Source organism: Oncorhynchus mykiss, chromosome 17 (genome assembly GCF_013265735.2).
Source record: "Oncorhynchus mykiss isolate Arlee chromosome 17, USDA_OmykA_1.1, whole genome shotgun sequence".
In the NCBI taxonomy this organism is placed as follows: Eukaryota; Metazoa; Chordata; class Actinopteri; order Salmoniformes; family Salmonidae; genus Oncorhynchus; species Oncorhynchus mykiss.
The window spans coordinates 51,046,678-51,063,275 of NC_048581.1; the positions used below are offsets into that span (position 1 = coordinate 51,046,678).

The window sequence follows — 16,598 nt, forward strand, 5'->3', positions numbered from 1 at the left end:
TAATATTGCGTTGCATCCCCTTTTGTCCTCAGATACAGCATCAATTCGTCAGGACATGGACTACAAGGTGTCGAAAGCATTCCACAGGGATTCTGGCCCTTGTTGACGCCAATGCTTCCCAACGTTGGGTCAAGTTGCCTGGATGTCCTTTGGGTGGTGGACCATTCATGATACACACGGGAAACTGTTGAGAATAAAAACCCAGCAGTGCCTGGCACCTACTAGCATACACAGTTCAAAGGAACTTCAATATTTAGTCTTGCCCATTCCCCCTCTGAATGGCACACATACACAATCCATGTCTCAATTGTTTCAAGGTTTAAAAATCCTTCTTTAACCTGTATCCTCCCCTTCATGTACACTAACTGAAGTGGATTTAACAAGTGACATCAATAAGGGATCAGAAATGTCACCTGGATTCACCTAGTCAGTCTATGTAATGGAAAGGACAGGTGTAATAGAGCTGGCGGGATTTTCCATGTAGCGGCAGAACAGAGAAGCTACATCTTTTTGTCAGTAACAGCTGGTGCGCGATGTGTAATATTAAAGAAGTCTAGAGGTATTGCTCACCTGAAGTAGAGTACCTTATAATAAGCTGTAGACCACACTATCTACCAAGAGAGTTCTCATCTATATTATTTGTAGCTGTATATTTTCCACCACAGACCGATGATGGCACTAAGACAGTACTCAACCAACTCTATAAGGCCGTAAGCAAAAAATAAGATGCTCATCCAGATGCGGCGATCTTAGTGGCCGAGGACTTTAACGCAGGCAAACTTAAATCAGTTTTACCAAATTTTTACCAGCATGTCACATGTGCAACCAGAGGAAAAAAAACTCTAGACCACCTTTACTCCACACACAGAGATGCATACAAAGCTCTCCCCCACCGTCCATTTGGCACATCTGACCATAATTATATCCTCCTGATTCCTGCTTACAAGCGAAAACCAAAGCAGGAAGTACCAGTAACTCACTCAATACGGAAGTGGTCAGATGACATGGATGCTACGCTACAGGACTGTGTTGCTAGCACAGACTGGAATATGTTCCGGGATTCATCTAATGACATTAAGGAGTATACCACCTCAGTCATCGGCTTCATCAATAAGTGCATCGGCGACGTCGTCCCCACAGTGACCGTACGTACATATCTCAACCCGAAGCCTGCATCGAGCTATAGGCTAGAGCTGCCGCAGCGGGACATTAATCCGGACGCTTATAAGAAATCCTCCTATGGTTTAAACTGAGCTTTTTTGTTTAATTTCTGTTTGTAAGTTTGTTTAAAATAATAAAAGAAAAAAAAATAAAAACATTTAAAAAAAAGAAATCCTGCTATGCCCTGAGACGAACCATCAAACAAGCAAAGCATCAATACAGGATTAAGATTGAATCCTACTACACCGGCTCTGACGCTCGTCGGTTGTGGCAGGGCTTGAAAACTATTACATACTACAAAGGGAAACCCAGACGCAAGCTGCACAGTGACGGAAGCCTACCACACGAGCTAAATGCCCTTTATACACGCTTTCAAGGCAAGCAACACTGAAGCATGCACGAGAGCACCAGCTGCTCTGGATGACTTTGTGATAACGCTCTCGGTAGCCGATGTGAGCAAGACCTTTAAACAGGTCAACATTCACAAAGCCGTGGGGCTAGATGGATACCAGGACGTGTGCTCAAAGCATGCGTGGACCAACTGGCAAGTGTCATCACTGAAATGTTCAACCTCTCCCCGACTGAATCTGCAATACCAACATGTTTCAAGCAGTCCACCATGGTCCACCCCCCAGTCCACAAATGATTTCCACCCCATAGCACTCATGTTGGTAGCCATGAAATGCCTTGAAAGGCTGCTCATGGCTCACATCAACAGCATCCTCCCGGATACCCTAGACCCACTCCAATTCGCATGTCGCCCCAACAGATTCACAGATGACGGAATCTCAATCGCACTCCGCACTGCCGTTTCCCACTTGGACAAAGGGAACACCTGTATGAGAATGCTGTTCATTGACTACAGCTCAGCATTCAACACCATAGTGCCTACGAAGTACATCACTAAGCTAAGGACCCCGGGACTAAACACCTCCCTCTGCAACTGGATCCTGGACTTCCTGACAGGCCTCCCCCAGGTGGTAAGGGTAGGCAAGAACATGTCTGCCACGCTGATCCTCAACACTGGGGCCTCTCAGGGGTGTGTACTTAGTCCCATACTGTACTGCCTGTTCACCCACGGCTCCTTGGCCAAACGCGACTCCAACACCATCATTAAGTTTACTGACCAAATCAAATCAAATTAATTTATATAGCCCTTCATACATCAGCTGATATCTCAAAGTGCTGTACAGAAACCCAGCCTAAAACCCCAAACAGCAAGCAATGCAGGTGTAGAAGCAGGGTGGCTAGGAAAAACTCCCTAGACATGCCAAAACCTAGGAAGAAACTTAGAGAGGAACCAGGCTATGTGGGGTGGCCAGTCCTCTTCTGGCTGTGCCGGGTGGAGATTATAACAGAACATGGCCAAGATGTTCAAATGTTCATAAATGACCAGCATGGTCAGATAATAATCACAGGCAGAACAGTTGAGACTGGAGCAGCAGCACAGCCAGGTGGACTGGGGACAGCAAGGAGTCATCATGCCAGGTAGTCCTGAGGGCTCAGGTCCTCCGAGAGAGAGAAAGAAAGAGAGAAAGAGAGAATTAAAGAGAGCATACTTAAATTCACACAGGACACCGGATAGGACAGGAGAAGTACTCCAGATATAACAAACTGACCCTAGCCCCCTGACACATAAACTACTGCAGCATAAATACTGGAGGCTGAGACAGGAGGGGTCAGGAGACACTGTGGCCCCATCCGATGATACCCCCGGACAGGGCCAAACAGGAAGGATATAACCCCACCCACTTTGCCAAAGCACAGCCCCCACACCACTAGAGGGATATCTTCAACCACCAACTTAACATCCTGAGACAAGGCCGAGTATAGCCCACAAAGATCTCCCAAGGGGGGGTGCCAACCCAGACAGGAAGATCACATCAGTGACTCAACCCACTCAAGTGACGCAACCCTCCTAGGGACGGCATGAAAGAGCACCAGTAAGCCAGTGACTCAGCCCCTGTAATAGGGTTAGAGGCAGAGAATCCCAGTGGAAAGAGGGGAACCGGCCAGGCAGAGACAGCAAGGGCGGTTTGTTGCTCCAGAGCCTTTCCGTTCACCTTCACTCTCCTGGGCCAGACTACACTCAATCATATGACCCACTGAAGAGATGAGTCTTCAGTAAAGACTTAAAGGTTGAGACCGAGTTTGCGTCTCTCACATGGGTAGGCAGACCCTTCCATAAAAATGGAGCTCTATAGGAGAAAGCCCTGCCTCCAGCTGTTTGCTTAGAAATTCTAGGGACAATTAGGAGGCCTGGGTCTTGTGACCGTAGCGTACGTGTAGGTATGTACGGCAGGACCAAATCAGAGAGATACGTAGGAGCAAGCCCATGTAATGCTTTGTAGGTTAGCAGTAAAACCTTGAAATCAGCCCTTGGCTTGACAGGAAGCCAGCGTTGGGAGGCTAGCACTGGAGTAATATGATAAAAAATGTTGGTTCTAGTCAGGATTCTAGCAGCCGTATTTAGCACTAAATGCAGTTTATTTAGTGCTTTATTCGGGTAGCCGGAAAGTAGAGCATTGCAGTAGTCTAACCTAGAAGTAACAAAAGCATGGATACATTTTTATGCGTCATTTTTGGACAGAAAGTTTCTGATTTTTTACAATGTTACGTAGATGGAAAAAAGCTGTCCTTGAAACAGTCTTGATATGTTTGTCAAAAGAGAGATCAGGGTCCAGAGTAACGCTGAGGTCCTTCACAGTTTTATTTGAGACAACTGTACAACCATTAAGATTAATTGTCAGATTCAACAGAAGATCTCTTTGTTTCATGAGACCTAGAACAAGCATCTATGTTTTGTCCGAGTTTAAAAGTATAAAGTTTGCAGCCATCCACTTCCTTATGTCTGAAACACAGGCTTCTAGCGAGGGCAACTTTGGGGCTTCACCATGTTTCGTTGAAATGTACAGCTGTGTGTCATCTGCATAGCAGTGAAAGTAACATTATGTTTTCGAATGACATCCCCAAGAGGTAAAATATTTAGTGAAAACAATAGTGGTCCTAAAACGGAACCTTGAGGAACACCAACATTTACAGTTGATTTGTCAGAGGACAAACCATTCACAGAGACAAATTGATGTCTTTCCGACAGATAAGATCTAAATCAGGCCAGAACTTGTCCGTGTAGATCAATTTGGGTTTCCAATCTCTCCAAAGGAATGTGGTGATCGATGGCATCAAAAGCAGCACTAAGGTCTAGGGGCACAAGGACAGATGCAGAGCCTCAGTCTGATGCCATTAAAAGGTAATTTACCACCTTCACAAGTGCAGTCTCAGTGCTATGATGGGGTCTAAAACCAGACTGAAGCATTTCGTATACATTGTTTGTCTTCAGGTAGGCATTGAATTGCTGCGCAACAGCCTTTTCTAAAAATTTTGAGAGGAATGGAAGATTCGATATAGGCTGATATTTTTTTTATATTTTCTGGGTCAAGGTTTGGCTTTTTCAAGAGAGGTTTTATTACTGCCACTTTTAGTCACTTTTAGTGAGTTTGGTACACAAACTACAAAAAAAGTCGGGCCAAACATGCCCCCATTAACATCAATGGGGCTGTAGTGGAGCGGGTTGAGAATTTCATGTTCCTTGGTGTCCACATCAACAACAAACTATCATGGTCCAAACACACCAATACAGTTGTGAAGAGGGCATGACAAAACCTTTTCCTCCTTAGGAGATTGAAAAGATTTGACTTGGGTCCCCAGATCCTCAAAAGTTCTACAGCTGCACCACCGAGAGCATCCTGATCGTTTGCATCACCGCCTGGTATGGCAACTGCTCGGCATCTGACCGTAAGGCGCTACAGAGGGTAGTGCTTACGGCCCAGTACATCACTGGGGTCAAGCTTCCTGCCATCCAGGACCTATATAATAGGTGGTGTCAGAGGAACACCCATAAAATTGTCAGAGACTCCAGTCACCCAAGTCATAAGACTGTTTTCTCTGCTACCACATGGCAAGTGGTACCAGACCGCCAAGTCTAGGAGCAAAAGGCTACTCAACGGCTTCTACCCCCAAGCCATAAGAATGCTGAACAATTAAAAATGGCCAACGGACAATTACATTGACGACCCCCCCCCCCCCTATTTGTTGTGTACACAGCTGCTACTCGCTGTTTATTATCTATGACTTCACCCCTACCTACATGTACAAATTACCTCAACTAACCTGCACCCCCGCACACTGACTCGGTACCGGTACCCCCTATATATAGCCTCGTTATTGTTATGTTATTGTGTTACTTTTTATTATTTTTTACTTTAGTTTATTTGGTAAATATTTTCTTAACTCTTCCTGAACTGCATTGTTGATTAAGGGCTTGTAAAGTAAGCATTTCATGGTAAGGTCTACCCTTGTGACAAATAGAGTTTGATTTGATTTGTTCCAAATGTTTTGTGCACTCAGTGTACAAACCCGGCTCCCCACTTCCATCTTTATAACCATCCCCCTGCAATAACAAACACATTAATCAAGGCTCTCATGTTACATCGTACACAATAAATCCCTATCAAGCCTTTGCCCCCCCTTGGGGTCCCTCCCCGCTTCCCCCTCCCTCCTGCCACAACAGAGGGGAATCAGGGGGGTGGGGGGGTGGCATCAGGGGGGAGTCAGGGCCGATCCCCTCCCCCTGGGTCTTTTAATAGACCTGGCTGGAGTTAGAGCAGCAGCTGCCGGAGTGTGTCTGCACCACCTCTCCCCTGTCCCTGTCTGTCCCCTTATCCTGCTTTCTCTCTCTCTCTCTCTCTTTCTGTCTCTGTCTCTCTCTCTCTCTCTCTCTCTTTCTCTCTCTCGTTCCCTCTCATTCCTTCTCTCTCTCTCTCTACTACCCCTCCTCTCTCTTTCTCTCAACCCCACTCCTCATCTCTCTCTCTTTCTCTCTGCTACCCCCCTTCCTCTATCTCTCTGGAACTCTCCTGTCCTCTTTCCCCTATCTCTGCTTCAACCCCCAAACCCTTACCACCTCCCCTTCTCACACACACTCAACTGCACACCTCACAATCACACACACCTCACACACAGGACTACCATTCCCGGACCAGTCACCATGGCCGACAAGAAGGGCGCTGCTGCCAGCAGCAAACTGTTGGTGAGGAAGAAAGAGAGGACGACAAAGACAGCGGTGACTGTGGAGGTCAAGAAAGAGGTCAAGAAAGAGGTGAAGACGGAGATGAAGATGGAGATGAAGAGGGAGGTGAAGAGGGAGGTTAAGTCGAGTTTAGTGAAGAAGGAGGAGAAGGTCCTGGCAGTGGGGGAGAACGTGGAGGGGAACGGAGATGTCCCAATGGAAGAGGGAGCCACAGCTAACGAAGACGTGGCTAATGGGGAAGCGGCTGCGGCTAAAGCTAACGGAGAAAATGGGGAGTACGAACCCATTGAGCTGCCCCCTTGGGAGATCATCGAAGGGTGGGTGACAACAGATACCATGTGTGTGCGTGCTGTATGTCTGTTGTCGGCAGCTGGTGTGCTGTCATTCTCATTTCATTATACATACAGTGCCAGGGACTTGCCTTTCATATCATTACTATTCAAGTCTTGTTTCCTACAATACAGCTGAGTAGTTACATAGTAGTTACCAAAGTACAGAGTAACTTACTACTCTATATGGCAGTTACTATGTTCAACTGAGTAATAACGTAGTTGTTACCAAAGTAGGCATAAAGAACTGAATGTAAAGTGTTGCCAAATGACCTTTAGAGGGATGGCGAGGGTTACTTTTCCTACTCTGGAGAGAAAGATCCACTGTCATTCCAACATGACGGGAAGAAATGGCTTTAGAACGTTGTGAAACACTGAAAGACATTGTAGAACATTGTGGAATGTTCTACAACTCTGTTGAACACTGGAATGTTCACAGTGGTTTTGTTGTGTCTGTCCATACGACTCAACATTGTGACAGCAGTGAAACTCTTAACTAAGTGGTCAAATGTTAGGTAGGAACACAGCCACTGAGTTTTACCATAAAGTCAAATTAAATCCAAAATGAAGGCATACTGTTTTGGATCGTTTCCAACCCATTGAGGCCAGACAGAAAATGTATGGAAGTTCCATTATCATTACCTTCACAGTGATGTCTGAGGGCTTAAATATGCCTCCACAGATTCCAACCGGCCCAGTCATTGGTTATCCACCAGAGGCCTGGATAGTAAAGTTGCACAGTCATTGGTTGATCACCTGTGAGTTTGTGTGTTAGCGTGGTGGGTCATGTTGCAGCAGTGAGAGGCTTGGTTCAGATATAGCTCAGGGGGATTTTTCCATTCTGAGATGATCTGTGTTTGGGTTCCTGTTTAGGGTGAGATTTAAGGGTCTTGGTTTCGGAGGTCATCTTGGGACTGAAGGGCCCAGAGCCCGGAAATACCCTCTGATTTTGTTTTATCACCCCTCCATCTGGTGGATCTGTTGTCATCCTTTGGGTATGGCTGTGATGGGGGTTACATTTGTTAACACTGCAACAAATGGAATATAGATGGTGCATATGTTGCGAAACCAAAGGGATAAAGTGTAATACTTCCCAGTCACCCACTTTGTATGCGTTTCAGCTATGTTTTTTTTATTACTTCAGATGTGTTGTCTTCTTGAAAGTGTCCTGACTTGGTTCAAACCAGCATGACAATATACATAAAAGGAACGCAATCAAAACCAGCACGACAACATGTCGGAAGGAAGGTGAACAAGTGATAAGAAAAGAGTCATTCTCCATATTTTTGGGACAGGGCTTCTGTGTCTGTGAGTGTCACGTCTGGTAGAGCACAACCTGACTAACAGGAGATCTGCCAGTCAAAGGGGATTAAGACTGTTATGAGTTTGAAACACACGGCCCTCTTAAAACAGGACATGCCCAAACAACAAACCCTCAGCCGTTTCTGTGGACAGAGCCTACGCATTACTCAGTGATTACTGGTGTATTCACTTCACAGTTGACTCAAGACATTCATTAAAAGCCTACGGTTAGACAAACAAAATAGCTGACTCATAATCAAAACATTTGGACTGGGTCAGGTTTCCGGAATGCCTGTCATGATATGGACCTGCCTTCCAGAGAGGACTCCTGAAGAGCTGTGACAGCTTGGGAAATAAATGATCGTAAAAGTAGTATGCACTTCGTCTAGTTTACGGTGAGGCACTAAAACTATTGTATTCAACAAGCGACTGTTCCCCTTCACCATCTGACTACATCACAATATACAGTAGCATAGATTATTACTAGACAGGGTAAAAATGGAAAAACAATTGAAATAGATGAGCACAAATATGAGCTTTTTGCTCTTGATTTTGGGTTAGGGCGATGATAAAGGTTAAGAACAGGGTTTGTGAATAGAGTTGTGTCCATAGCTAGATAGTGTAGTCCTGTCCAGTTAGTACCAACCACGTACCGTACCAATGGGGTGATCTTGAGCACCTCGGGCCACACAAAGCCCTGGACGCCATGGTTAATGTTGATGTGGGTCATTGAGTCAGAAGGCTAAAAATACAGAGCTGGCATTCCACGCTAAGCCACACCAATACCCTAAAATTAGTCCTGCGTACCCCCGTCTGTCTGATATAAGACATCATTTCTTATTATATACATTTTTTTACCCCTTTTTCTCCCCAATTGGTAGTTACACGGACTCAGGAGAGGAAAAGGTCGAGGCACATGCGTTCTCTGAAACACAACCCAACAAAGCCGCAGTGCTTCTTGACACAATGCCCACTTAACCATGAAGCCAGCCGCACCAATGTGTCAGAGGAAACACCTTACACCTGGCGACCATGTCAGTGTGCACTGTCCCTAGCCCACCACGGAAGTCTCTGGTGCGCAATGGGATAACAATATCCCTGCCGGCCAAACCCTCCCCTAACCCGGACGACACTGGGCCAATTCTACACCGCCCCATGGGTCCCCTGGACACGGCTGGCTGTGATTGAGCCTGGACTCGAACCCATAATCTCTAGTGGCACAGCTAGCACCTGCGATGCAGTGCCTTAGACCACAGCGCCACTCGGGAGGCCCTTATAGGAGTGATTCTGTAATGATAACTGTATAACACTTGTACTCTTAGAACAAACACTTCTATATATATACGTTTGGGTTGACAAAATGTTCCAAGGTTAAATAACCTTGAATAGAGACCTGAAGGTAGAGAACCCTTCTCCCATTTGTTAAATTAAACCCATCCCCATATTCCCTCTCCATCCAGGGACCGCATCGACCCGTTCCAATTCAAGTTCCAGTTCAAGAACGTGGAGTACTCGTCAGGTCGTAACAAGACGTTCCTGTGTTACCTGGTGGACAAAGGGAAGGCTGATGCCGGTCTGATGAGAGGTTACCTGGAGGATGAACACTCAGGAGCCCACGCTGAGCAGGCCTTCTTCCTCCAGACACTCCCAGACTACGACCCTGCTGTCAAATACACTATCACCTGGTACGTACACTACAGGTCAAAAGTTTTAGAACACCTACTCATTCAAGGGTTTTTCTTTATTTTAAAAATGTTCTCCATTGTAGAATAATAGTGAAGACGTCAAAATTATGAAATAACATATGGAATCATGTAGTAACCAAAAAGGTGTTAAGAAAACTTCTGAAGCCAGCTAAATAATTATAAAAATGATGGATATTACCTAACATTTAGGTACATATAAGTGTCTTATATTGGTTGAAAGCTTATATTCTTGTTAATCCTACTGTACTATCTGATTTACAGTAGCTATTACAGCGAAAACATGCCATGCGATTGTTTGAGGATGGCGCCCCACATCAAAATATTTTTCCACTGGCACAGGTTTCATAAATTTACAAACAGCGATGAAATATTCACTTTTTGAAAATCTTCCTCTGATTTGTCATCCAAAGGGTCCAGTTATAACATGTAGTGTTGTTTTGTTAGATAAAATCCTTCTTTATATCCCAAAAAGTCAGTTTAGTCGGCGCCATCGATTTGAGTAATCCACTCGTTCAACATGCAGAGAAAGGAATTTGAAAATCTACCACTAAACTTTGTTTCAAAAAGTCAAAATATGTTTCTATATACTCCTCAGATACCCTAAAATTTTATCAAACGATAGTATTTCTTACAGAAAGAACTATGTTCAGTAGGAAACCGATTTTAACAGGTGTGTCCTGTCTTCATGGTGCACGCAAACACAAGACTGTGTCCCTGTACTAAAACTGATATTTCTTATTAATTTTTTCTAAAGTTACAAGCCTGAAACCTTGAACATAGACTGCTGACACCCTGTGGAAGCCATAGGAATTGCATCCTGGGAGCTCATTTTCAGTATGCCCTTATACTTGCCATTGTAAGAGCATGGTCTCTCTCAAAAAACTTCTGGTTGGTTTTTCTTTAGATTATCTCCTACCATATCTGTTGTGTTATTTTCTCTTCCATTATTTTAATATTTCTACAAACTTCAAATTGTTGTCTTTCCAATGGTACCAATTATATGCATATGCTGGCTTTACGGCCTGAGCTACAGGCAGTTTACTTTGGGCACGTCATTCAGGCGGAGATTGAGAAAAAAGGGGCCTAGCCTAAAGAAGTTTTAAGAAAAACCCTTGAATGAGTAGATGTTCTAAAACTTTTGACCGTTAGCTTTCAGTATCTCTCGAATACGCTGTCACCTGATATGTATCTCTCCAATACACTGTAACCTGGGACATATCTCTCAAATACACTGTAACCTGGGACATATCTACAGTATTACTCAGTCAAGTACACTGTCACCTGGTACCTATCTCTCAAACACACTTTCTCCTAGTACATATCTATCAAATACACTATAATCGGGGACATATCGCTCAAATACATGGTCTCCTGGTACATATCTCTCAGACACATATCTGCGAAATACACCTGGTAACTATTGGCCTTCACACAGTCACCTGGTCCATATCTCTCAAATATACCGTGACCTGTGAAATCTCTCTCAAATACACTGTCACGTCCATACAGTATCTCCGCAGAGAGCTGTGACTCGTTTCACAGAAATTTAGCAGCACTTAATGAAACAATTAGAACCCTAACTATGACCTCATCATCTGTGCCTAATTCAATTTTACCTTCTCCCCTGTCCCAGGTACATGTCATCCAGTCCCTGTGCGGTCTGTGCAGCTAAGATCGCAGAGGCCCTTCAGGCCAGGAAGAGCATCAAGATGACTCTCTTCTCAGCCCGGCTCTTTGAGTGGGAGGATCAAGACATCCAGGCGGGGCTGAATGCTCTGTCTCAAGCAGGGTGCAAGCTGAGGATGATGAAACCCATGGACTTCACCTATGTCTGGGACACTTTTGTGGAGAATGACGACCTAACGTTCACCCCCTGGGAGGACTGCCAGGACAACTACGAGTACTACCACGAGAAACTGGCAGACATCATGCAGTGACTACAGTGAGTTAATGTAGTGTTACTGTAGTATGACTAGAGAATCTGGCCGATATCATGCCGTTATCGCTGTGAGTTACTGTGGTATTACGATCAACTGGTCGACCTTCAAGGCATTCCTAGTAGATCCCCAAACATTTATGTAGAAAAGCCAACGATTAAAGGCTTGCTCTCCTTTTGTTCTTCGTGCTGCACTGTTGGTGCACTTGATTCAGAAGCCCTGCACACTGGGTAGGCAAAGTGTTCCCATTTTGAACCATTTCATTTGTCTGAATAGAAAAACTCTGCCTACACGGCAGACGGGGAGATCTGTGGCTAACTCCAGTGCATCTACTTTGCTGGCCAATTGGATATCTCAAATCACTGTGCATACCTACAGCTTCCATGACCCCGTCCACAGCAAAGTGTGATGCCACGTGAGATTTCGTAACTGTCAAAGAGCACAGCAAAGAGAGCCTGCCAAATATAGCAAAGAGCTGCAGTTTTTATGAGTGAGTTTTATTCAACACTGTCAACACTGTTTCTATTCAACACTATTACAAAACTTAAAACAAGCTTCTCTCTACTTCGACTCCCGCTGCAATGTATGCGAAGCCAAGTGTATAGATAGCCCTGCGTTTGTATTATTATTAGCAGCTCGTCGTGTCTATTTTAATATCGAGGAGTATTTCACTTTCTCTGGTCATAGGAACAACATGAATTTGTGCCTGAGGCGGTGTGACTCGAGGTGGTTCGCCTTCAGGTGGAAGACTGTGTCTTCTCTCTAGTCAGTCTCACTGGAGGAAAGAGCAGGGACCGTGAGAGGCAGACCCTCTGCTGCTCTCTCCCTCCCTCGAGACTAATGCCATTGTCGTGTCTTTACTATCATTTACTGAAGACCGATAGTTTTTATCAAAGATTCTCTGTAATTAGTTACTACGCGATCAACTGATTAATCACGTAACTAATTAACTATGAAATGAACCAAGGAAAAATGTTCAGATTACAAAGTTATAATTTCCTAAAATAACTTTTCAGATATTTGATCTGATCAATTAGTCTTCAAATTAATTAATTATTTACTTTACCTCACGTTAGTCTCATTCCAAACGTCGTAATTTGTTGGTTATCTGCACGAACCCAGTCTTCACTATGAGTCACCCATACATCAATTGTCTTAAATAATTTATTTATTACTAACTAAGTAATTCACAGAAATGCATAAACAAACAAACAAAGGTAAATGTAATGATAGGAGGATGTGCCCTAGTGGGCTAAACCGGCATGGCGGCTTGTTAGACAAAAGGGGAAGTGGGGGTCAACTAAGAAGTCACTACAGAGTTAATAATTATAACAATTGAAATGCTAATCCTTTACACATGAACGCTCACTCATTCAGGAACAATTTCAATCAATATATATATTTACGCTCAGTGTGTCGTCTTGATGGCTGGTGAAAAGTCTTTATTTTGTAGAATTGTCCATCTCTCTCCCTCTCTCTCTCTGTCTTGGTTAGAGGGGATAGTTCAAAGTGACATTCGTTATAGAATGGATGTTTCGGCGGTTGTCGTTCTTCGCGTTCAATGATACCGAATTCCGCAATGGTCTGCAACCTTTAGCCATCTCGTAATTGGGGAAAGCTCGGTCTGGTGATAATTTCTCAAAGTTGGGTTTTATACGGAATGGCAGGAAAGGGCTGTCCCAGGATGTCTGACCCTAATTGGGCTCAGGGGCGGTCCTCTGATTTAGTTCAAATCCAATTCCCTTTTTGAGTTTTCCTTCATTAAACAGTCCAAAATCACACTGTAAAATTGTGTAAACAGTATCATACTCACTCATTCATCTTATACAACAATTAGATGTAAACCTTATATCTGGGGCTATTATATAAACAGCGTTATGGTAATGTGGCCAACCCATCTCGCATGAGCTTCCCAAGTTGTGACAAATGGACCAGTTCGTAGCTGGATTCTTCACCGATCTTTTACACTTTCTCCAAAACATGAGATGTGTTCGTACCTCTGTGAGTTCTGTGAGGTGGGAGGATTTCCTTTGTCTCCATGAAAAACTACTCTCTATAACTGTGTGTCCATGAGGTCTTCTCAGGAATTTACGACCTCTGACCACAGTAGCCTAGTTGAAGGAGGCAAGGATGGGCTTGCTATACCCGAAGAGGCCAACGTCATGACACCATGTTCAAATTATTATATATATATTTTTATTTAACTAGTCAAGTCAGTTAAGAACAGTGACGGCCTAACCCAGACAACGATGTGCCAATTTGCACCGCCCTATGGGACTCCCAATCACAGCCAGATGTGGTGTAGCCTGGATTCGAACCAGGGAGTGACACCTTTTGCACTGAGACACAGTGCCTTAGACTGCTGTGCCACTCGGGAGCCCGATTGGCAACTCGGATATCTCAGACTTCCGACTTCAGTGCATTCAAGACATCTGGGAACTCAGACCGACCTGAAGTTCACTGTTGTCATGATTTTGTTTTTTTTCCCAGCTGTCTTGAAAGTACCATGACCATCAGACCAGCAAAATAAAAAAGCAAATGATCTGCAAATTATTTTAATTTATGCTCAACTGTGCCTCTACACCAACTGATCTATTTTGTTATCACATTTAATATGGTCTGAGAATAACAATATTGGCAGGCCAGGCATATAGTTAATATGCTGTGATAATGTATGAGGCCTACTGCACAAACCACATTCCTACAGAACTGTTTTCTGAGCGGTAGAGCTCACCTTGCTTTTTGACTGCGAAAGTGATCTTGACTCAGAAATTGTCGGTGAACACTGCTATAGTAAAACTAGATACACTGACTGACATCATGCAGTGATCACAGTGACTTACTGTAATATTACTGTAGTATAACTAAAGATAAACTGGCTGAAATCATGCAGTGATCACAGTGAGTTACTGTAATATTACTGTATAACTAAAGAGAAACTGGCTGACCATGCAGTGATCACAGTGAGTTACTGTAATATTACTGTATAACTAAAGAGAAACTGGCTGACATCATGCAGTGATCACATTGGGTGGAGGGAGAGGAACACACATACAGGCCATAGGCCAACATATGCACACTTATGCAGGCACAAATACACATGCAGGTATTCAGGGATGCAGTCATTGATCTCAGAAATGTGTATTTTTCTCATGCAAAACCAGTGAGGGGCCAGAACAATGAAGCCAACGAGGATGACGCCAGAGAGAAAGACAAACAGATACAGTTACTGTTTTCCCCTGGCTGATCCACTGCTGCCTAATGGGGGCAGCTGCTAACATTTCTGGGGAGACTGGAAGAGGCAGAGGAGAAAGGAAGAGACAGGGGAGGTGGGGAGGTATGGAGACAGGGGAGGTGGGGAAAAGCAGGAAGGTAAGGAAAGGCTGGAAAAGACAGATCAGGTAGGGGCAGGGAGAGGCAGAGGGAGGCAGGGGGAAGCAGAGAGGTGCCTTGGGAGAGAGGCTGGAGATACAGGGGAAGGCAGGGGTATACATGGAGGCAGGGTGTCGATAAGCATTGAATGTTAGGGCCATGAGAAGGGGTAGAAGAGTCATCAATCAGCCTGATAACCAGTCAGTGTGGGCTTCAACCCTGGGGTTCTGATCCTCAGAGAAAGCCTAAAGGTTAGTTAGAGTCAACAGAGCGTGATGTGTAGTATTCCTGTCTTTCTGATGAAGCGATATCAATAACTTTTGAGTTGCTGTGGATTTCAATGCTCGCTCATTCCCTCCTCTCTCTCTCTTTTTTGTCTCTCTGTCTCTGTTGCTCTCTCTGTCAGGAATGTTGTCAGCCCAGAATTATCCCATCACCTGCCACCTCCACTATCTAAGGTCCTCAGTGATGTGCACAGGACTCAACCAATCAGAGGGCAGTTTGTGTGCTTGTGCGTCAAGCCGTCCTGCTGTGTTTGTTTGCCTTTATGAAGCCAGTTCCAGACCACCTCCTCCACATGGAACTCTCTGTCCCAGCTTCCACTCGCTATTCTGGGGTTGTCCTCACAGGACACATGGATCTGTGGATCAATCCTCAACCTCAAGATAACAGCTTTGCAATTATGTACTATTGGTTATAATTCAAGTATAAAAAGTTATTTTATTACAATTTAAGTTATAATAATAATTCATCCTTCTCCTTCTGTCCTGAAAGGACGTTTCATAACTGCACCAATGTTACCTCTGTCATCCAGAGGACTAGAATGATATTCTATGCATGAATATTCATATAGATATTGTTCATGACAATACCCCAAACTGTTAAGTTCTAGAGAATTAAGTTTGTTATTGTTATTAGGAGTAATTCAACATTTGTGAGTTATGAGATACGTTCAATATCTTTTACACATTTTAATGAGGCAAAAAAAAAAACATGAATGTTACTTGGTGTTCGTTTTAAATAGTGATTGAATGATCCAACATTTCTTACAGAAAGACTGAATAGAGATTGTAGCGTGAGCATGAGCACACGATTTCAACTTCAAGATTATATCGATCTGCCTGTAGAAATTTAAGCAAAGTACATTATTTATACACAGTGAAAATAAAGAAGTGTGGAGTTTTAAAAGTGTTGTCTTTTTCTCATTTTTAAGTCATTGTTAGCACAAATAGAACTGACAATTTGGATTTGAAATAAATGTGGTTGACCCCTTTTTCTTGTTGTGACAACTAAAGTCATCTACTTCCCTTTAAATGATACTTCCCTTTAAATGATACTTCCCCCCCCCGGTCTACAAGTTTCCATATAATCATCTCCACTAATAGGTTGAAAACCCAGTTAGAATCCATGGAACTCTGAGAGCAGAAACCCTTGGCTGTTGAGTTATCTCCAGCCTACTCTTAAAAGGACTGCCTCTAGTCTCCTGATGGGACAACCGAGCGCCAATCAGCCACTATTCACAGATTAGAGTGGTTCTATAATAGAGGGGTTCTATTAAAAGACTGTGGAATGTTCATCGCACAATATTTACAGCACTGATACACTGGGAATATGTGAACGACCAGCAGAGGCAGGGGAGTCAAAGCAATCTGCAGATATTTCTGGGTCTGGGTTAATAAAGAAATTCAACAGAACATTAGAG

At 43.9% G+C, this 16,598-nt stretch overlaps 1 protein-coding gene across 1 annotated transcript; it reads left to right on the plus strand.

Moving 5' to 3' along the window:
• The first annotated feature begins 6,004 nt into the window (after positions 1–6,004).
• On the plus strand, positions 6,005–16,084 carry apobec2a (apolipoprotein B mRNA editing enzyme, catalytic polypeptide-like 2a). Its single transcript, XM_021568742.2, has 4 exons — positions 6,005–6,567; positions 9,342–9,566; positions 11,221–11,529; positions 15,303–16,084. Exons 1-3 carry the CDS (start codon positions 6,209–6,211, stop codon positions 11,522–11,524), a joined length of 888 nt encoding a protein of 295 aa, XP_021424417.1. The 5' UTR covers positions 6,005–6,208; the 3' UTR covers positions 11,525–11,529; positions 15,303–16,084.
• The last annotated feature ends 514 nt before the right edge of the window (positions 16,085–16,598 follow it).